The sequence below is a fragment of the Eleginops maclovinus genome, chromosome 3, assembly GCF_036324505.1.
Source record: "Eleginops maclovinus isolate JMC-PN-2008 ecotype Puerto Natales chromosome 3, JC_Emac_rtc_rv5, whole genome shotgun sequence".
Taxonomy (NCBI): domain Eukaryota; kingdom Metazoa; phylum Chordata; class Actinopteri; order Perciformes; family Eleginopidae; genus Eleginops; species Eleginops maclovinus.
In genome coordinates this window covers 12,172,241-12,193,814 of record NC_086351.1, presented here as the reverse complement: position 1 = coordinate 12,193,814, position 21,574 = coordinate 12,172,241, and the positions used below count along the sequence as shown (strand labels likewise).

The 21,574-nt window shown below is 41.8% G+C and overlaps 2 protein-coding genes across 2 annotated transcripts; one reads left to right on the top strand and one right to left on the bottom strand.

Annotated features, from left to right (window-relative positions):
* The first annotated feature begins 2,296 nt into the window (after window positions 1–2,296).
* Window positions 2,297–7,988, top strand: glipr2l (GLI pathogenesis-related 2, like). Its single transcript, XM_063879450.1, has 5 exons — window positions 2,297–2,733; window positions 3,336–3,444; window positions 4,714–4,817; window positions 5,242–5,319; window positions 6,389–7,988. Exons 1-5 carry the CDS (start codon window positions 2,721–2,723, stop codon window positions 6,553–6,555), a joined length of 471 nt encoding a protein of 156 aa, XP_063735520.1. The 5' UTR covers window positions 2,297–2,720; the 3' UTR covers window positions 6,556–7,988.
* On the bottom strand, window positions 7,967–20,558 carry nacad (NAC alpha domain containing). The gene is made up of 10 exons (XM_063879449.1): window positions 20,259–20,558; window positions 16,844–17,124; window positions 11,312–16,751; window positions 10,766–11,014; window positions 10,186–10,277; window positions 9,476–9,544; window positions 9,209–9,355; window positions 8,990–9,124; window positions 8,746–8,868; window positions 7,967–8,199 (listed from the first exon to the last, which is right to left on the bottom strand). Exons 1-10 carry the CDS (start codon window positions 20,341–20,343, stop codon window positions 8,185–8,187), a joined length of 6,636 nt encoding a protein of 2,211 aa, XP_063735519.1. The 5' UTR covers window positions 20,344–20,558; the 3' UTR covers window positions 7,967–8,184.
* Between the last annotated feature and the right edge of the window lie 1,016 nt (window positions 20,559–21,574).

Below are 21,574 nucleotides of genomic sequence, written 5' to 3'. Positions count from 1 at the left end.
TTTGTTAAGATAGCACTATCCAGCTAATGAGAAATCAAGTGGCTTGACTTTTCACATGAATCCCATCATGTCCACTCATATTATGAAACTAAGATGTCATTAGTTGCACTTAGTGTGACTAATAGTCCAAAAACGTCCTTGTTCAGTGTCTTTGCTAACAGTCCCACCTTGTGGCATTTTCAATAATTACACTACAAAGGACTACACACAAGGGGTCAGAGAAGTATTAACACTCACATTGCAAAATAACAGTCCTACTATACAGTACATTGTATATATGTTAGTAAAGACACATACATTTGTCTCATTGAAGCTCAGGAAACAACTCCTTGTTTTGACGTCTTCTAAAACAAGAAAAGGTGAGAAGAACAGAGCTCCCTTTGAGCAGTTATTTTTCTGCAGTAATGTTCATAGACAGAAAACGCTGAAGCTCTGAGCATTTCCTTTCCCTCAATAACAAGGAGTCAAAAAATAAGTACAATTTGATTGTTGTTCAGTCAGTGTTGCTGGACAGCTTCTTGTGACCAAAGTGATTTTACATGTGTGGAGTTCTGGTGCAATGATTCATCACCAGCTGAGAATGTGATGATCTGGCTTGGTTGTGGGGGTTTTTAGTTGACTTTTTATGAATTATGGCTTGAACTTGTTGGACCTGTTTTGAAGCTGAAAGATAAAGGCTTCTTCAGCCATTCTGCTTATTATGACTCATTTATGAAGCCATTTCCGGAAGTATAATTTCCTGTTTTCGGCAGTAAGAATTGCACCATTGCACCAAGACAGTTACATTTCCAGAAGGTTGCAAAAGGAAAATAACAAAAAAGACTAACGTTTAACTGGCACACCATCAGCTCTGTGGGGCTACACAGCATGTGATTTGAGCTAAATGCTAATGTTAGCACAGCAATATGCTCACAATGACACTATGCTAGGGTATGATTGGTGTTGTATGATTTTGGTCTGTTATGCCAAACCAAAGTAGCCCTGTTGGGACTATGATCAGACGGTGGCGCTAGAGGAAAAGACAAGGCATCACAGTAGTACATACAGTAGGATTCATCCTCTGGGGGTCATGGATGCCTGTACACTATTTCATGATATCTATCATTGTGGAGACACCATGTAATTGTTCAAATATTTTAATATGGAAGTGATAGCCTAACATTGCTGGATTATCTACAAATGAATGGCCTAACTAGTTAGTGCACTGTGTGTATTTATTAACCTTGATTTATTACATATTAACAAAGTGCTGATAATTCATTTTCACCCCTGGAAGAATAGTAATCAAGTGTCCTCCTCCTACACTTTAAGGCAGTTTCATCAGAACACTTTGGTGCTGAAAAAAGCAAGTCTTATTGATTTAGAGGGTGTTACAAAGGGCATTTTTCCAAAATATGTATTCTTTCTACAAGCTGTAGCATGTACAAAAAGTGGAGACACAAATTTGAAAGCTGAGTTATGAGGTACACAAAAATATGAGGCAATCCATTATTATTTTCTCCTTCGCACCATTTCTGCTTTTGTTAAAGGTGTCTCCCCCCCCCCCCCAATGATAGATATCCCAGTTCGGAAATACCATTAAAGCACAGAGGGAAGCATACCTCATACAGGAAAAGCAAATAGTAGAAACCTGTTGCGCAGCATGATAAATTGGGATTCTGCCTCTCCTTGTGTGTCAACAGCACTAGGCAAATTGTTCAATCATTGCTTTTTCATTGTGGGTGGACATAAAGGGATCATCACTCATTAATAATCGAATGTGTTGGATCTGGAAGTTCCTGAAGAAACTGAAAGATGAAAGGGGAAAGTCTCCTACACTATGTTTAGCACCAAAGCACCTTGAAGGTATCAGCATTGCAAAAGTGAAAGACTGTTTTCAGAAAGTCAGCAGTTCAGAAATAACAGCGTAACAATATACTCAAATTGCGGCCGGAGATAAGGTGCCAAGTTGGACTAAAATAGACCAATAGAGCTTGTATATTAAAAACAAGCCCTACCCCTGTTTAGCATTGAATGTCCCCGGACAGTTTATGGGTCTTTTATTGTTTTCATCTTATAAAGCCAGTTGAGTATACCTGTATTACTCTATGTCTCCAAGGTTGTGGCACCTCACAATTTTGCATCATGACAGGAAAGCCACTGCCCTGGTTACAGTTGCTAAGAGTAACATTCTTTTGTTCATGGTTACTAAATTACAGAATACGCGAATCTCAGAGCCATATATGGGCATGTGTCTCACAGAGATGATGTCATCAAAGTCTGCAGGGGCTCCCCTTTCATTTGTGGGAATGTAAAGACAAGAGTGGGTGTGTGCTCCTCTGAGCCATAAAGATAGAGTACGACCAGCAGATAGAGATAGTAGGGTGTGTGGCTTAGAGAAATAGATAGGAAGGTTTGGCTTAATGAAGTGAAACCAAATTTGAGAAGGAAGCATGTTACATCAAGATCTGTACACTCAGATAAATAGCTAAAGGGGAACTTTGCACAAGTGCTGTGACTTCTAGGTGGAATGAGACAGGAATTGACGAAAAAGGCCCTGAAATAAAGGCATTAGCAGCTGTTTCAGGGCATCAGTGTTTGACTGCATTAAAGAAAGAGAGTGAGAGAGAACAAGCAACAAAGAAAGAGAGCAGGAACAGAAAACAAGACAGAAAGGAGGCTGCTTTTGTTCACTGCTACGAGTGTTACAGATTTGACTGAAGGCTTCCTGTGTCAGCACCATGGGAAAGTCAGGTAAGTGGAAACAGCACCCTGAGGATATTAACTCTGATTGTATCAATTTGGCTCGAGTTAGAACTTTGCCCCTCTGAAACTGTGTGTGGGCTTGCTTGTTTACTGTAGCTGTTTGTGAGCTATGCTTTGTTTGAAATGGAGGGAATACAAAATTGTAAAATAAATATACTTCTTTTCCTTTTTAATGATGCTTGCACTGCAATTTAAAAAGGGCTTTAACGGATCCTGACTTACAGTAACATTCATCTTGCAGCATGCTGAGTAGATGCTGTTAGGCAGCATTTGTGTTTGTATTGTTGTGTGGGGTTGTTTCAATGTGCCTATTGTGTGAGCACTTGAGAGATCGTGGGACATATGAAAAGGCCATTGAGTGATAGGCACCAGGCAGAGGGGGGGTATGGATGACGTTTTCTACTCCATCATCTGTCATCGAGTTGTATTCACTGTCTGAGGTCAGTTGTTCTTCAAATGGTGACTTCACATTTCAGCTAGAGTATTCTGTTGCCATGCACAAGTCTTCATGAGGCATCATGACGTCTCCTTTGTCAGATTTCTCTCTCTGGATGCCTTACCTTCCCGTGTCTCTCCTCCCTGTCTTTCAGCCTCGAAGCAGTTTTCTGAGGAGGTGCTGCAGTACCATAATGAGTTCAGGAGGAAGCACCAGGCTTCTCCACTGAAGCTGAGCAGCAAGTTGAGCAAAGAAGCCACCCGGTGGGTTAATGCACAGATCAAATCAGAAACCTAATTAGCAAGGGCTACTCATTCCAGTCACTGTCAGAGCCTGTCAAATAAAAAGAACCACTTCATATAACAACAATGACAGTTTTTTTTAATGTGATTAAAATATAATGATGACAGTTTATTGTGTTGATTAAATGCAAACTTGTGTGCTGTCAGGAAGGATAGAGGCAACCTATTACTGGGATTTCCTGAAGCATGCTTGATAGTGTAAAGGTTTATATTGTTTTTTTTAGACAAACTGGGATTTTTAGCAGGGATTTTACCTGATAGGGTCTTTTGGCCTGATTTGCATTGTTAAACAGATTTTACCTCAGTTATCTCGTCAAATAAAGGTTCAAGGAATGAATAATGGGAATGTATATTGACATTAAAAGCACAGCAGTTGCAAACCTGATTCTGACATATTAAAACGTATACAAATATTGACCTTAAGATATAAAGTGTAATGAATCTAATGATAAACACTCGCCATCTATGGTAATCTGGGTGTATTTTAAAAACAGTTTATACTGATGATAAATACGGTGGCAAATATTTGAGTTTAGAGTAGAAGAGTTTAAAGCACTGCACAGTTTATTGCCACGAAGATGAATGGCGCTCTTACCTCTCCCTCTGTTTAAACAGGCCTCTGTGAAGCTACTACGTAAATGATGCAACTCTTTCACCCACTGTTCAGGAGGATAGATAAGACAATAATCACATTGTAGATTTAGAAATTAAGTTTTTGTTTTTACTACAAAGTTTATTTGAATAGAACAAAATTCAGCAAAATAAGTTAAACAGCTAATTGGACCTATAATAAAAGATCATGATTGCAAATACAATCTTTAAACAGAGACACGGTTTTGTTACACAACATCCCAATGTAAATTATAGTAAGTACTGTCCTTGCAAAAAACATTTTGATAATACCTATAGGTGACACCTTTGTCATTGTGCAACTAATAGTAATATAGTATAAGCCCAAGATGTGCTTTTAAACAGTAATAATATCAACCCAATTAACCATGTTTAGTGGAATTGGTTTCAGTCTAGGTTTTGCATTTTTTCCCTGGATTAAAATGTGTGGGAGGGATTTTTCACTGTGTATCTTGAAAGGGGACCACTGAGGAGCTTAAATCTTAAAAAGGGATGAGTTTGAAGGATATGGCTTTAGTCACAGAGACAAGAGTGGATTATGTTGCAGGAGAAGACAATTTCAGAAGTACTATCTTCATCTTGTTTTGTCTCTGTCAACAGCTATGCTGAAAGTCTGGCCAGCACAAGGATCCTGAAACACAGTGCAGAGTCCAGTAGAGGGAGCTTTGGAGAGAACCTTGCGTGGGCCTCCTATGACCAATCAGGTACATACAGTACATAAATACTTGTTTATTTTTAAAATGCTATTGACAAAACTGAATGAATCTGTGTGCTCCTCCTGAGATACCCATCCTCCATACATACAATAGTTTAGTCTAAGTGGTTTACAGCAGACTGTTCTACCCTGAGAGTGAACAGCTGGGATCTATTTTCCCTCCACTTGGCACTCAGAGCTCAGACACCATGACTCACTGCAGAAATATGTCAGCGCCGAACGATGTGATTCATAAAACCTCTCCTACAGTGCTGCACTGGGTGACAAAAAATGCAGCATTGAAATGTGCCAAGGGAGATGTGTTGCTCCAGGGTGCAGACTACTTCTTATATTGCTTTCATTCTGATCAATATGCACAACAACAGACTGATTGAATTGTCCTTTAAGTTCCACTTTGTTCCATTCATGTGCAGGAAAAGATGTCACAGACCGCTGGTATGATGAAGTGAAACAGTACAACTTCAACCGTCCTGGATTCTCCTCTGGCACGGGTGAGATTTTACACGAGTATCTGTTTGTCTTCATCACCTTCTCTCGTATTGTCAAACCTCCTCTTGCATTAACATTTAACTAATCTTAAATTCAGGAAATCAAAGTAATCATTCAAACTATTCTAATACTAATATACACAAAAAAAATCAAAATCATGGTTAGAAAAGTTTAACAATGACTTTAGTTGTCGATAATGTCAGTCATTGTTTTTATGATTGATTAATTGTTTAAGCCATTGTTCAGAAAAACGCCAAACTTGGATTTCAAATTTGTGGTTGTCTTTTTTAAATCATATTCTGATGCTTAATAACCCCTACATGATTTTAAAAAGTAAGGAAGGAAAAAAGGTCAGGAGATTAATCAATACTGGACGAAAAAGAAGCCCTGAATATAATGTAAAACACTATTTTCAGTTAAACCTGATTTTTTTTTTGCTTTATCTTTGCAATACATTGTATCCAACACTTACCGAAACATGTTTTTGATGGCATGTTGACGCATTTACTTCAATGCATTTATCTCAATGTATCTTGTTCCTGCTCTGTTTCTCCTTGATATAATCTGTTTGCTTGTTGTCAGTTTCTTTTTCTCTCCGCTATGTCAACCCCGGCATGGGAAAAGATGTTCCCCTGTTGATGTCACACCTCAGTCAGAGTGTGACTGTCTGACTCAGTGACCAGCCATGGGGAAACTGAGGGGACTCACAGTCCTCTGTATCACTCTTCAGCACATATGTCATTTCCAGTCTGGCCTAATTCCACCAGATGCTTTCCCATTGCCTCAGACTCCAGTGTGCATGAGTCTGTTTAACTTGATCACACATGAAGCAGATCACTCCTAGGAGCTTGTTAACAGTGATTCATACTGATTCATGTAAAGACGCCTGTTATAGCAAATGAAAGGAATAAAAAGTAAGCCACAGGGAGGTTTGAAATTGATGAGCGAGGAACTAGAATTCCTTTGTCTGTAAATATTTAGAGGAACTGCACTTAGCTTCAACCCTGTCCTAACAGTCAGTTTTTCACCCCTGCTTTTGCAGCTTTTAATGTCTACTATTTCTTATTCTAGGCCATTTCACAGCAATGGTGTGGAAGAGCAGTAATAAGCTGGGTGTCGGTAAGGCCACTGCATCAGACGGCTCTTCCTTTGTGGTGGCCAGATACTTCCCCGCTGGGAACATCACTAACCAGGGACACTTTGAGAACAACGTCCTCCCTGCTCAAGCTACCACCTAATGATGTCTAGTCCCCAAACTTGACTCAAGCCCAAAGGCATTTATTCCTTTTTCCAGAAGAATCTGAAGTGCCTGCACTGAAGGATACTCAGGAGAGCACCGCCTAATGCATAGTACAGATCCATACCAATATCATGTGGAATTTAAAAGATGAAATTAGCTTTAGCTTTTGTGATTTGAAAAGAGGCATGTATGATAGAGTGTTTAAAATGAACAAACCACTACTGTTTGACATTGCTGACAAAACATTTCAAGTGACTATGTGGACAGTTTACTTTTCAATAACATTGCCTGTGGAAGTATTTCATTCACTAATGCCAATATGTCTTTTTAGTTTCACACACTGATAATCATTATAGCCTCACATCTGCATTGGAGTTAGAATGGAAACTAAGTTGAATGGACATGTTTTTTGTTAACCTGTGGAGTCATTGCTTGTACTTCAACGTCATGACTCAACATGCTTGGTATGAGTTTGTGTTATGGCCATTATTTGTCAAAGCAGTACTCGGTACCTTTGTTTTGTACTCTAACCAGTTTTATAAAATTAAGTTGACAAACTGTCAGAAATACATTTAGCATCTCTCTGGGAACTCTTGTGTCATCTGTAATGTGTGACATTATACGAGATTGAGAAACGGAACTAAATGTGAGATCTCAGTCTGGCACAGTTCTGGCAAACTATGTGTAATATGATAAATATAGAAACATTTTAGTAAATGTAGGCAGTTTTCTATATATACATATTAATGAATTCATGTTTTGAAGGGTTTATATTAAAGATCTGAATCATTAGGAGATTTGCATATTGCCAAAAAGATTTAGAAGATTTAGAAGTGCAAAGTATGTTTTATATCAGTAGCATACTGGCACATTTTCCTTTAAAAAGCAGTTATCTCTTGTTTTCCTTGCTCATTTAACCTGACCTTTGGCATATGAATCTATTGCAACCCTAAAGTAAAGCATATTTTCAGTATTTAAATAACACATTTCTTTTCACACGAAGACTTTGAGATATGGATAGAAAATAAGCCTTCATGTGTTTTCAATTTCTCATATCTTCAGGCCTGTTAACCTTTAACATCAGCATAAAATTAAATAACTTTAGTCAATTAAGATTAACTTAATATTTACCTATATTGTTGTCACTTGGCTTGAGTGAGCAGCTTCCAATTCTGTGTTTAAAGTTGCTCTTGTTTACATTTGAATCCTGTGTCATTGTTCAGGTAAAAACATTTGAAACAACTGATAGTTTTACATGTATGTCAACTATTTTTTGACGGATTTGGGGTGAAAATGGTGTGGGCCTGTTGTATATACTGTATATGTGCTAATACTGAAAATGTTGCTAGTTTTAATCATAGGCCTTTTGAATTTGAAGTATGTGAGGGACTATACTGCTCCTTTTGTAAAAAAAATAAAGTTACAACCAAACATTTTACAAAATAACACTGTAACCTCTTAAGGGAAATTAATATTGCAATGCAGTCACAGCCCACATTGGAACAGACTTTATTTAGCAGATCTTGGGGATGCAACATACAGTAGCAGCGATACAGAAGAGTCAGTGGCGTTTAGGCTTTATAGGCTGGAGGAAGAAGAGGGTCAGGAGTAAAATCGTTCTCACCACTCACATGGTCAGCTCCTGCACGGAAAAAGGAGAGAAAGATAGAAGGTTAAGTTAATAAAAAGGTTAGGTTAGAAAACATGCAACTGATCTTTCTTTGTTAAATTAGAATTTCTTTATTATCTGCTATTGAAAAGAAGACATAAGACTCTACATGTCTGCCTAAATAAATAAAATGATCTGGGAAAGTCAGTAGGCCTATGAGAAGTTCTGTTTTTGCCCTTCACCAACTTTTGCTAGTAGACTAAGGCAGCTGTATTATGCTTCTTGCCCCATCATGAAACATTTCTTACTGCGTCACTTCAACAAATCAGTAATCTCAGTGTGAGTTAATGCTGCCACCTGGTGGACACCCTACTGCACTGATGACCTACAGAACTGTGGAGGTGCTCAGTTACTGGGGAGAAACTCTTCTTGTCATTTGTCCCCTGCTCTCCTTTCTTCCACCCTCCTCCTCCTCCATGCACTGGCAATGACTCATTATATTGTCCACCATGTGCCCTCCCTCTATCCTCTCAATCTTTCCGCTCTCGTTCCCTCTGTCCCCTTCTCTTTCCTCCTCACCATGATAGCATTCACAATGTCATTCTTGTTGTGTTTCAGTGCACGGACGGCCTTGGCGCGTGACACATTGGCCTGAGCCATCACCAACTCAATATCCCTCTGCTCGAGACCTCCCTCATCCACCTGATGGAGGGGAAAAAATAAAAATAGAGAGGGATAGAGAGAGACATACAGTTAAAAACAAAACAAAATAGTGTACAGACATAATAGTGCGAAAGCTTTTAAGAAATTGGACAGAAAGTACCTCTTCTTCCTCTTCCTCACTCTCCTCTTTGATGGTGAGGCTGGGAGGGACAGGTGGGGCCAAGGGAGAAGAGGTCACAGGCACCTTGAATTTCTCCGCAGCTGCCTTGTGAGCCTGCTGAGATAGGTCCTCAATCTGAGAGGAAAGGATTGGAGAGGATGAAAGCCAATTTAATACATGTAAAAGAGCTTGAATGAGACCAAATTAAGAAAGACTTACCTTAGCCTCTCCAAACACAATGTAAATGTCAGATGCGGGGCTTTTGAACACATCTGGTCTGGTGATGACAAACAAGATACTCTTGGACTTCCTAATGGTGATCCTGGTCACACCATGCACCGGCTTCAGACCAAGTTTAGACATAGCCTACATACAAACACAGCAGCATAGAGAGGGAGCAAGAAAGACAAAATAACTTAAATTAAACACTAGTGTCATATAGACTACAATTTGATTTGTTTATTTTTATGCAGTAAGGAATCCGACCTTGCGAGCCTTCTTCTCACTGCGGCTCTGTTTTGGTCGGTTTAGCCCCTCATCTGCATAGGATATAGACTGAAAGATAAAGCACTATATTGTTATATTCCATAACACTTTCATACATTAGTATTGTTTATATCATCACATTTGACTTATCTTAAATTTGGGTTTTCAGTGCTATGCATTTTATGTGTCATAACAGCAGTAACATCAATTTGAAAAAAATACAAATGAATAAGAGCCAAAATGTGCCATATGGAGAAATGAAGAAAGGCATTTTCAATTTCATCAACTGAACATAAAAAGCAATATGGCCAAATGCAGGCTATCTCTGGGTAATACAAAAAATATGCTCATGTACCATGATTCCCTATAGGCATACTAATTGTGTATTATATTCTTCTCAGCTTCAATAGCTTCCGATGTCAAGATCTTTTCCACATAATACAGCTGGTTTAAGCTGTGAAAGCAACAGTTTCCTCCTGATTATAAAATCATTATGTCGACTTCTTGAAAAAACAAATGATATTTCTCAACATAAGTTAAATGCAATCCCAATTTAATATGGTATAAAATACCAGCCTTTTTTATGATCAGTTACACTCATATCATCTCCTTTGCATGCCATACCCATGAGAAATAGGGTTTAAAAAATAAAGGATATGGCGTAATCCGTTCAGGAAAAGATAAGATGGTTTCAGCATGAACTGTCTCACCTGGGGCTCTGATGGTCTCAGCGGCTCTGGCTCCTCCAGCTCAGGCACTGACCCCTCACTCTCAGACTCATTACAGGAAGCCAATATAGAACCTGCAGAGAATAATTTATTTAAAATAATTTTACATTTAAGTAAAGTTTATTGCATCTTTATGCCACATCATTGTAGAAATAATGAAGGCATTAGTGACTCTATCTCATTAATGCTTTGCTGATGAAGAGTGTTCATTACAGAAATGTATAAACTCAACTAATCGACATCAGGAAATGTAATTACCCCATGGCAAATACATTATATCATATCTTTATAGTAGGTCATTTTATTTCAGTGAACTATATGATGCAGAAGATTACGTCCTTGTGCTATCATCCATCGTAAAAGCTAAATTACAGCTATTCTGTACAACTTAACCACATTATATTGAAACACCTTTAAGATGTCACATAGAACAGTAGCTGTGGTTCACCTAGAGTAGAAATATATAAGAGAGATATAAAGTGACAGAAGAAATAGTGAAGTGTTTAAGGGGATTTCTTAGTGTTGAACCTTAGTTCCCCTTAGGAGGTCAGAAGAAACTCACAATTGTTTTTGAAGGATAGGTCGAACTCTTCTGCAATCTTGTGGCTGTGGTTGATTGGACAGCCTGGCTGTCTGTCGGACATCTGGTGGGAAGAGAAAGCCTGTATTTCCCTCTGATTGGATGGACCAGACTCTCTCCACATGGCCTCATTTCTGTTTCCTGCCACTCCACGGGCCTGGGATCTGTGACTACGTCGAGGCAGTCCACAATCATCCTCACTGTCTGTCTCCCCCTCAGCCAAGCTGGGACCTTACAGATCAAAATAATACTTGATCAGATTTGTATCAAAAACTTTGCTTATGAATTTGTTATTTTTTAATTATATTCTTATTAATGTGTGCTTCCCTTTTTATTTAATATGTAAGTCTACGCGTTTGCCTTTTATCTGCCTGCTGTGGAACGAATAAAGGATTTCAGATTTATTTTATTTATAAAAATCCCAAAGTTCATCCTTTTTACTGTTTCCAGAACTGACTGTTACAAAAATGATAAAGGTGTTTAGTGCACCTTACTACCCTCAAACAAGCCTTAATTTTCTATACTCACCTCTGAATCTGTCTTGTGTGCTCCATGGGCAACCTTGCTTGGTTTGCTTGTGAGGCTGGATGTTGAGATTATTCTGGGACTGGGGACGAGAAATTGAATCTGCCACGCATGCTGAATCTAGAGTCCCAGGAGCAGGTGAAAATGACTCCTGGGTAGGCTGGGACAGGCTTGACAGCATAGCAGTGGAGAATGAGGGTGGAGAGACACTTGTGGTAGATGTAGTCGATGCAGTCGATGCAGAAAAGACAACAGTGGCCTCTTTGAGGTTGTTGTTGTTGTTGGGGAGAAATTGGGGATCAGGGGCTTGTTGTGTTTTGGTTGAAGTACAGCAAAGTGTAGGTGTGGTGTGACATATTGACAGTGAAGGCTGATGCAGGGCTGATAGGACAGGTTGGGATTCCTGAACAGGTGTCGGAAGATCATCTTCTGGCTCTGCTGAGGCACATGGTAGAGGGGAAGAAGAGGAAACAGGAGATGGGGAGGAAGACAGTGGAGTCAGAGAGTATGATAAGGTGTCATGAGCAGGTTGGCTATGGCCAGAATCTATGTTGTTGTCATTAATATCCACTGTGAGTCCTCTCTGACGATCAGATAGTGGTCTGTTATCAAGCACTTCCTGTTCCAGCTGTAATTCTTGGTTCATTGCCAACACAACATTGAGGTTGTCTGGGGTATGTGTGGTAGAATTGCAGTGTCCATCGCTAGGACTTCTGATATCAGGACTGGGACTGTTATCCCTCTGCATCTGTGAACCAAATGTAGCTTTCTCTTTCCCAGTTGTCCTTTGTTGACAGTCGGGCGGTGAAGCTTTGCTGTTTGCCTTTCGGCCCTTTTTAGTTTTTGAAATGTCGGTCTCCCCCTTTAACCATCCATCTGCTGTGGCATTTAATTGAACATACGTTTTCTTTGGATCATCGACAGACTCTGTGCTAGAGTCAGCATAACTGCTTGGCATGGATACCTTGTTTTTGTTCTGCTTCCCTCTCCTCCCTTTCTTAGTAGTGATTGGTTTATCTGTGCAAAGTTCCCCATGAGGGGTGTGGCACAAAAAGTGCTCTGGGCAATTCTGTGCAGGAAATGTTTTTCTTTCCTTTTTGTTCTTTTTGTAATTCTCCTCACCTCTCTTTTTTGCTTTCTCCTTTGTTTTTTCTTCCTCGTCCTCTTCCCCTGAGTTACTAACAATACATTGCTGTCCCGTAAAGGCATCTTTAGTCTTTGGTTCATCAACAAGTCTGTCTGTCACAGGACTGACATCCCTTTTTCTTTGGCCTTCAGTCTGAGGCTTCACCATCTGTGGTCCTAGCTGAGAACCTATATTTTCTTTCTTTTCTTGACAAGCTCTACGTGGTCTGGGATCATTGGATTTACATTTAGGAGTGAAGGTACCAAAGGATCCATGTGGCAAAGAAAATGCTGTATCAATCTCCTGATTGATTGTCGGACACTCTGGACTAGTGACACTTCTTGACGTGGATTTATCTGGTAGACTGAGATGCTGATTTGTTACAGCCTCTTGAGTTTCTACTGATGAAACTGAGATGCTACAGGCACCTTCCTTTGGAAACTGTTTCTGTCTTGTTTCTGATGCTTCGTTTATGGAGCTGTCTTTTTGTTCCCCTTTATCTGGATTTGTGTCAGACATCTGAGGAGGCATCTCCTCAAGAGGAATGTTGGACACAGAGTCTCTCACACTGACACTCACACTCTGAGGTCTCACTTCCTCCGATAGAGCATTCAGACTTCCACACATGGCTACTTCCAAAGAGTCAAATGCAGAATCATTGTTGTTGTTAGAATTCCTCCAAGTGTCTTGTCTCTGTGTGAGTGTGTTATCTCCATCATTGTCTGGATTTAGATTACTGACATCATCCTCTGGGAATCTGGAGCTTCCATCCTCCCCTCCGCCTGCTTCTGAGATCTCCTCAATGGATTTCCAGCAAGCCAAATTGGACTCTGAGGCTCCCTCTCCTACCAATTCTTCATCCGCCATTTGGTCCCTCTTTCCATACAGGCTATTGTTGTCTTCCTCATCCAGAACAGAATCCAGAACATTGTCATAATTTTCACAGACTCCACTGATAATGTTTGGGACAACGGCTGTCTGTGTATTTTGGCCCTCTGGATCACATGTTAGCAGACCCTCTGCCTCTAACTCATACCTTTTACCCAGAGACAGAGAGAGAGACTCTCCTGCTCCCCATAGACTAAACTCTGCCCCTGATCCTAACCCTAGACTGAACCCCAGCCCCATCCTTTCATCACACCACGCCCCAGCTCCAGGATGCAATTCCCTGCTCCCACCCCGGCTGTCTGTTTCTGAGTTTTCCCTTTTGGGTGAAATGGCAAGGGGGGAGTGTGGGGTTCCAACAGCTCCCAGCACCCCCTCATCAGTACTCAGGGTGTTTTCTGTCAGGTTCTCCTGGGCAGAGTCACTTGGGGTCAGTGTCAGATTGTCAGCAAGTTCTGAGATGACCTCTGGACAGGCAGAAATAGGAATATTACTGGGATTGGGACTAGGGTCTTTGGGGCAGGAGAGAAGAAGAACACCTTTATTCAAGTCATTGGTGGCAGAATCAATGCTTCTACACTCCACACTCTTAGACTCAGCAGAGGCATTTCCATTCCTCTGGTCAAGCTCAGTGTCAGACTCCCTGTGAATAACGGTCCTACACAATGCCTCTGCCCTTACATCTGATTTATTGGAGAAAGACTTTGACAATACACATCTGCTTGCACCTACAGCCCTCTGGCTTTCTGGCTGACAATGACGAGGCTTGATGAGCAATTTGAAAGAGTCTCTTTCTGGTTCGTCTGTGGGTTCCTCCCCTGAAAAATCATTGCTCTCTTGCAAATCATCATCTTTAATCTGGGGATTTCCCCTAGCCAATTCCAGAAGAACTGAACTGTTAAGATCTCTTGGCCCCTGAGCAGAAGCAGCAGAAGAAATAGGGATGGGGAACTCAGCTACAGCATCAGCTGGACCATAAAGGACAACAGGAGTAGAGGAAAGATTAGAGCTTTCTCTAGGTGGTTCTAGAGGGTTCGTCGAACCAGAGATGTCCATCATCTCAATCTCACTCCCACTCATGTACAGATTGCTGGAAGACTCCGGTTGGCAATAATCTGAAGGATTAAATGGTTTCTGGCAATCGTCTGGTTTGTCTTTACTGACTTGCATGTGCAAAGTTTTAGTTTGATCTATTCCACTGCTAGATTCTTGTTCATCATCTGACTGCAGTTCAAGGGGTTTAGCTTCATCCAGAGCAATGGCTTCAGAAAGACAGGTGGTTTTGGGGTGATCCACAGGTTTGTCTGTGCTCAGTTGTGTGTGCAAAGGTTCAGGAGGACCTGCTCCAGTGATAGACCCCTGTTCAGGTTCTGTTGGAACTTCAGAAAGATCAAGTGTGTCCGTTGCTGTGGGTTCTAGTGATTGTGCATGCCTCTCAGTGCTGTATAAACGTTCGTCTTCCTCCCCATTATAGGAAGCAGAATCTAATGAGTCATCTGTATCGTCTTGGAAACAGAAGGATTCGTCTAACCCCTCATTGATAGATGTTTCTGAAAGTGAATGAAGGAATGATGCTGAACTATCCTCATCTATAGGAGCTTCCACTGCTTTGCAATCACACTTTTTATCACCATCTTCCTGTTCTCCTTCTTCCGTTCCTTCTACTACTTTAACCTCCACCTGAGCTTCTTCACCTGCCTCCTCATGTTCTTCAATGTCATCATGTTCATTATTTTCATCAACAGCTCCAGCAGCAGCATTAATGATGCAATCACCATCATCATAATCGTAATCATAATCATCATCATCATCCTCGTCATCATCATCATCATCATCGTCATCTTCAACATCTGCCTCCTCCTCTCCTGCTGCATAAGCATTAACATCTTTTTCTTCATTTCTGTCATTACTTTCCCCCAAATCATTCTCATCCTCTGTCGGGAAGAGGGTGATTTCCATTGAATCAGCCTTAAAAATAAGACTGGTGTGTAGGGGAAAGGAGATGAGGGAGGCAGGGATCATCATTTCATCATCTGGTATACCATCTGCACATGCTTCCTGGGAGAGCATGAAAGAACCGGGACCGAATCTACCAAAGACTCCTGGACAAAAGGCATCCAGGGGGCTGACAGGTGAGTCAGGGCTAAGGCTAGATGAGGCCATGGTCATGCTCTCTGTATCAGGAGTAAAGGCAGTTGAGGGTAGTTCAGGGTCGTCATCCATCCCTCCATAATGTTCCTCTGATATACATGTTTCCAATTGCAGTTTCAAGTCTGTTTGCATGGGTCTAGAGTACTCTGTTCTCCCCGCACCGGCCTCTGTCAGTGGGCACAGTGAGCTTTCAGATTCCCCCCCATCCTCCTGGGAGTCACTGCTATGGCTGCTACTGCTCCTTATAGGAGATGCATCGTCAGTCACCCAGCAAGGGCGACAGCTTTCTCTGGAAATCTTGATCTCTTCCCCTTTTATAGACTCTTCCTCTTCTGGGATCACTGTCCCTGTTATACCTATCCGCGAATTCATGACAAAACCGTCAGGACGGTACAGGCAGAAGTCTGCAGGCCTTTCCTCGACACGTTCTGGACCTACTCGCCCCTTTTCCTCCCCAACTTCATCTCCAATCTCTGATAAAGAGCCCACAAAGCAAGCTGGAGCTTCCTGTGCTTCTTCTATGAGGAGCAGATTTGGAGAAGTGGATGGAGAGGTGGAAGATGTGTAGGAGGAGGTCCAGCTGCCTCCTTCTGCCGTAATATAAGAGCCAGAGGGAGAGGTTAGAGGGGAACAGAGGTCCTCACTATCCGAGGGAGAACCAGGGGAGAGAGGGCAGGCTGGAGATCCAGGATATGAGTGATGTTTCAGGTGCAAAGAACGGGAGCTCATCTTGATTGGGGTGGAAGGGGCTGTGTAATATAGGTCAGGATCAAGAGATGAGGGCACACCCACTCGCAGTGGGTCAACAGCATAGGCTGGCTCAGAGAAGGACAACGCAACTGGACAGCTCAGCTCAGAAAAAGAGAGGGAAGGCACTTCATCTTGAGAAAGGGTTTGACCCTCCTCTGGGTTGTCTTTTAAATTGTCTTCTGTTTTGATTGGCTCTGGCTGGGAGGGAGAAGGGAACAGGGGGTTTTGAAAAGGGGTAGGGAGTGAGTTTGGAGGCTGCACAGGGTCTTTTTGTTGATCCTGCTGTTTTTGAGGAATTTGGACTAGATTTTCCTCTTTGCTAGTTTCCATCTGGGTCTCTTTTGCTTGTGCCTGATTTTCTGAAAAGCTTGGAATAGCTGGCAAAGGGATAGCCTGACCAGTTGGCTCAACCAGGGGTTTCCTTTTCTGGATCTCCGTTGTTTTGAGCAGTGTCTCTTGACCCATCACTACCCTTGCATCCATGGTCTGTGGCTCTGGATAGTCACTCTCCACCTCAGAACCAGTCAGGACCTGGGAGTAACACAGTATACATATAAAATAAAGTTAATATCAGTGTTTAAAAGTTTAAATTGCAAACATGCTCATACGCCCAAAACACACACCTTGATTCTTTCCATCTTAACAGGGACATGGCGGCCACATGGTCCATGACCACCTAACTTTCCAGACAGCCTGGGTGTGTTTCGACGGTCAGAGCCTTCAGGTTGAGGTCTTGGAGTAGCAGATGAGCTAGGTGTAGCTTGAAATAGTCGTGGTCCAAATGGAGAGGTGCATGATGGGAGTAGTTTCTGAGGAGTACTGGGAGAAGGGCTAGAACCACTGTCACTAGGAGAGGAGCCACTGTCACTAGGGGTGGAGTCAGTGGACGGGTGTCTGGTCATGTCTGAAAAACACATAAAGCAATGCAAACCAACATTTAAAATAAATGAAAGGAGAAATTGTATCACATTTTTGGGAATAAAGTTGTATGGTAATGTTCTACCCTAGAAAGACACAAGTGGAAAACAATGTTATCGTACATACAGTGTCTTTATAAACCTCTCGTAGTTTATCTTTTTCTGTATCAACATACAAAATTGCACGGAGGCAAAACTAACTGTTGGTGAATTACATTGTTCTCCATCCTCTTTTCCTACTAGACCATGCTATCATCTTCATAACTGTCATCAGGGATAGAGAAATAACTGAGACGAAAAATGGCTAAGTTAACCAAAGAAACGGGGTCAGGTGTGATTGGAGGGGGTATGAACGAAAAGGGGTAATGATTCGTATATGCCTTATTATTACCAAAACACAATAAACTATACATTCACTGAAAAATCCCTGAGGATGTTCCGCAAAGCCTGTTTCTATATAGAGGAAACAAAACCTTCATAAGCTTTTAACTGGGCCATTGCCACTGTGACCTCAATCCACATGCTGATTGGCCATTTCAACACACAAGAGGCTCAGCTCTGTGCCAGCTACAAACACACACGCCTTCACACACACAAACACACACACACACACACACACACACACACACACACACACACACACACACACACACACACACACACACACACACACACACACACACACACACACACACACACACACACACACACACACACACACACACACACACACACACACACACACACACACACACACACACACACACACACACACTTGCTCTGCCAGGAACCTTGATATCACTTACTAATTCGCTCTCTGTTCTGTATACCATCCTTTGTTTCACTCCCTTAAAATCCCTCTCTAAACCTTTGACATATTCTCTCAGCATACATTCATATCATATATATATATATGTACATATACTGTATACTGTAAAAATATGCAGCTGCCTCTCCTTGTTTCACTATTGTTTATGACTCTAGGCTCCTTTCTCTCGCCTCCATGTTCTTTTTTCCTCTGCACACAGAATATATCCTCCCTTACTGCTCTTCTGCCCTGCCTGTTGTGGTGGCAGATGCAATCATCAGCACTTAGCAGCCCTGCCTGATTGCTGCCCAATAATAAGCTCTCGGTGTGTGTGTGTGTGTGTGTGTGTGTGTGTGTGTGTGTGTGTGTGTGTGTGTGTGTGTGTGTGTGTGTGTGTGTGTGTGTGTGTGTGTGTGTGTGTGTGTGTGTGTGTGTGTGTGTGTGCTTGCTTGCTTGCTGAGTCATGCATCAAAGACTAAAACCTGCCACTAATCAGAAAGATGCACAGCATGCAACAAAGCCAATCGCGACTCTACACTTCTACAGCGCAGCCTAATACAGTAAATGGGTGACTGTTTTCTTTCTGCATGGCTTTAGTGACCATATGTAGATAAACAAATAACAATTATTAACAATGTGTGGCTTATAGAAAACCCATCCAAACAACAACTATTGAACACATTCAGAAATACTGTATTTTTCCCCCCATTATATGCATAGCAATGAAATCACATTTAAAACTGCACTGTTGGAGCTACCATTTTGCTAGGCTGCTAAATGATCCAGTGATGTATTTTTTCAGCTAGCATAGCATTCTCAGTCTCCGTCTTTTAAATTATGCAAATAATATGTCTGTCTCTCCTACTATCCTGCCAAACCTAAAAGTCTCCTCTGGCAGGATGCAGTGAAATGGAGCACCTTGCTTGCCGTACAATGAGCAGGCCACAGCAGGCTGAGCAGACTGGAGCTGCGTCACAGAGGCTGCAGCGCTGGCCTGTCAGCCCTAAAGGGAGCCTCTATTACAACTACTGGTCCGATTGAACCTAGTAGAAGAGACAGCCTAATACCCTTACTTGCTTTTTCTTATTTCTTTCATAGGAGCCCTGTTCTTTAGTCATAATCTATCCTCTTATATGAACTGCCAATATAGGCCAAGCTAGCTTAAAATAATTCTAAGCCTAAATTAAGATCAGGGTAATGATGAAGATAAAGAAAAAAAGCAACCCACTTTAAATTATTTCCAGCAAAGAAGAGACAGTGAGTTGCCATTATGGATATCTGTTTTAACTGTCATGTTGTTCACAGCAGTATGACAATTATATTGTGAACATAAATGTAAGAGACACAACATTGACAAGACTTTTTTCCAATGATGTCGATCCCACGCTGACCATTATTGACTGAATATAATTTAGGGGATACTTATACTATCTTGAAAGTCCCAACATTTCATCTTCAATGACACAACATTATCTCTCTCCATACTCTCATTTGTATTTATTTAATTATTTCATGGTTTCCCAATGTCAGATACACAGCAGTAACCAAGCAATAACTGATAAGATGTGGGACAAAAGCTCTTGTGAATGTGTGGTTGCGTTTTTTTGTTTCTATAGAGTGCTGCCGTGCTGCTGTGTCATGTTCCTGTTGAGGCTGGGGGAAGGGACTGGGATGAGCCACTCTACGCTTCCTGCTCTCAAATTTGCTGGGAAGATGTTGATGTGGATGGGGTGGCGCCAGGGGTAAAGATGGGGCAGCAGGGAGAAGGCTAGGGATGAAGAGGCCAGGGTTTTAGTGGAGGAAGATGAGCCTATGGGGTTCCGATGAGGACAGATACAGGGAGAGGGCATTGAGACATAGCTTTTGGAAGTCAGTAATTTAGATGAGAGGTTGTTTGTTAATAGGGATTGAAAGAATGCATACAGTGGGGATGGGATTTTACAGTTTGGGTGTAGGCTTAAGAAGGATGCTAATAGCTGTGAACTGGAGGGGAGACCATGCGGTTTAGTTAGCAGGCTAACAGGCAGCTGAATCACAGCTTACTCAGATTGCATATGTCAACAGATGGACAGGAATGACCCCAAATGACAGTTCCAAGCAGATAGTGTTTACATCACAGTGTTTTACTTTCACCAACGCAGTAGCTTTTCTATCCTTCTAGCTCTCTCCCCTTCTGCACCAATCTATTTACCACTTTCTACTTGCTCATTCTCATCCTCTCCCTTCCAGTAATATCCCTATCTCTGTCTTCATATGCATGCTAAAGTACCTTATTCTCCCTTTCACATCCCCAACCCCAGACCCCAGTCCTACCTGGTCCAGGGAGCCCCGTCTCCTCAGCTCCCTGCTCTGGATGTTTGTCGGTGGGGACAGATCTGTAAGAGCTCTCACCCGGCATGCTTCTTGCTGGCTCTCTTTGGTTCTGACGCAACAATAAACCACAGAGCCGGAACAGACAAGGTGAAAAGGAAGAGGGAGTGAGAGAGTGAGAGAGTGAGAGAGGAGAGGGAGAAAGAAGAAGAAGGGGAGGGGGGACCTGAATGCTTAGCGAACCAACACTCAGATCTTCCCTGCAGCACGTGTCTGTCTATGTGTGTGCACTTTTGTGTGAGACAGAATGAGATAGACAGAGTGAGAGATGGAGAGATGGAGTATACGCTGATCTCTCTCTATTTGTGGTGCAGCACAGTGATGCTGCTGATGGGGGTGTGTGCTTTAGAGTCACATGATCCAGTTAATCTGAATATACAGTATGTGTGTGTGTAGATTCTGAAGGGGAACTGCAGTATCCTCTCTTCATGACCACATTTCAGCACCTCCCTTCCTCCCTCCCATCTTTCCTCCCTGTATTTCTCTCCCTCTTTCCTGCCCCTCCCTCTCCTTCGATGACTGGATCTTGGGGGATGATGTCAGCAGATTTCCACTGTTCTCTCAGTGCTGCCCTCAACCTTGAAGGAAAGGACCAGTACTGCAAAAACAAGAGGAAAATGGAGACATCAAGCAAAGGAGGGGGCTTCAAGGAAAACAAAACCAACATGGAGAAAGAGAAACAGAAGATATGGACAATTAAAAGGGCAGAAGCAAAACCTAAAAGTAGACTGCTAACTGTGCCGTCTGCCTCCTGCTCTGATTGCATCCCAAAGGAATCAACATGGAGACATTTCCCCCAAGGGCGAGCTATAGCATCTGTTTCTGCTCCTCTTCACCTCTCCAGCACTCTCTTATGTCTATCTACTTTCACATATCAAAAACTCAGGGGGAAATAGACATAAAAAGAGAGAGAGGGGGCGACCGCACTGAGCCAAATGATCAGCAATGGTAGTTTCCATGGCAACCTGAAACCCATGATTCCCATGATAGAATTGCCAGCTCAGCAAGAAGTGTTGCTTTGTTGGATAATGTCTAAAAGCCTGGTTGACCTAAACAAATATACCTGCCGTCAATGTCAGTCAAAGCAGGAACAGTATGTTTAAGCAATATCTTTTGATCACATTACAATACTGTTTACTTGATTTATTGAGTATTAATAAATCACCATTGCGCTATAAAAAAGAGGAAAGCAGTTCCTGCACGCTGCTGTATTGTCAGACAGGAGATATGACCAAGGAATTCAATACTGGAACTGCTAG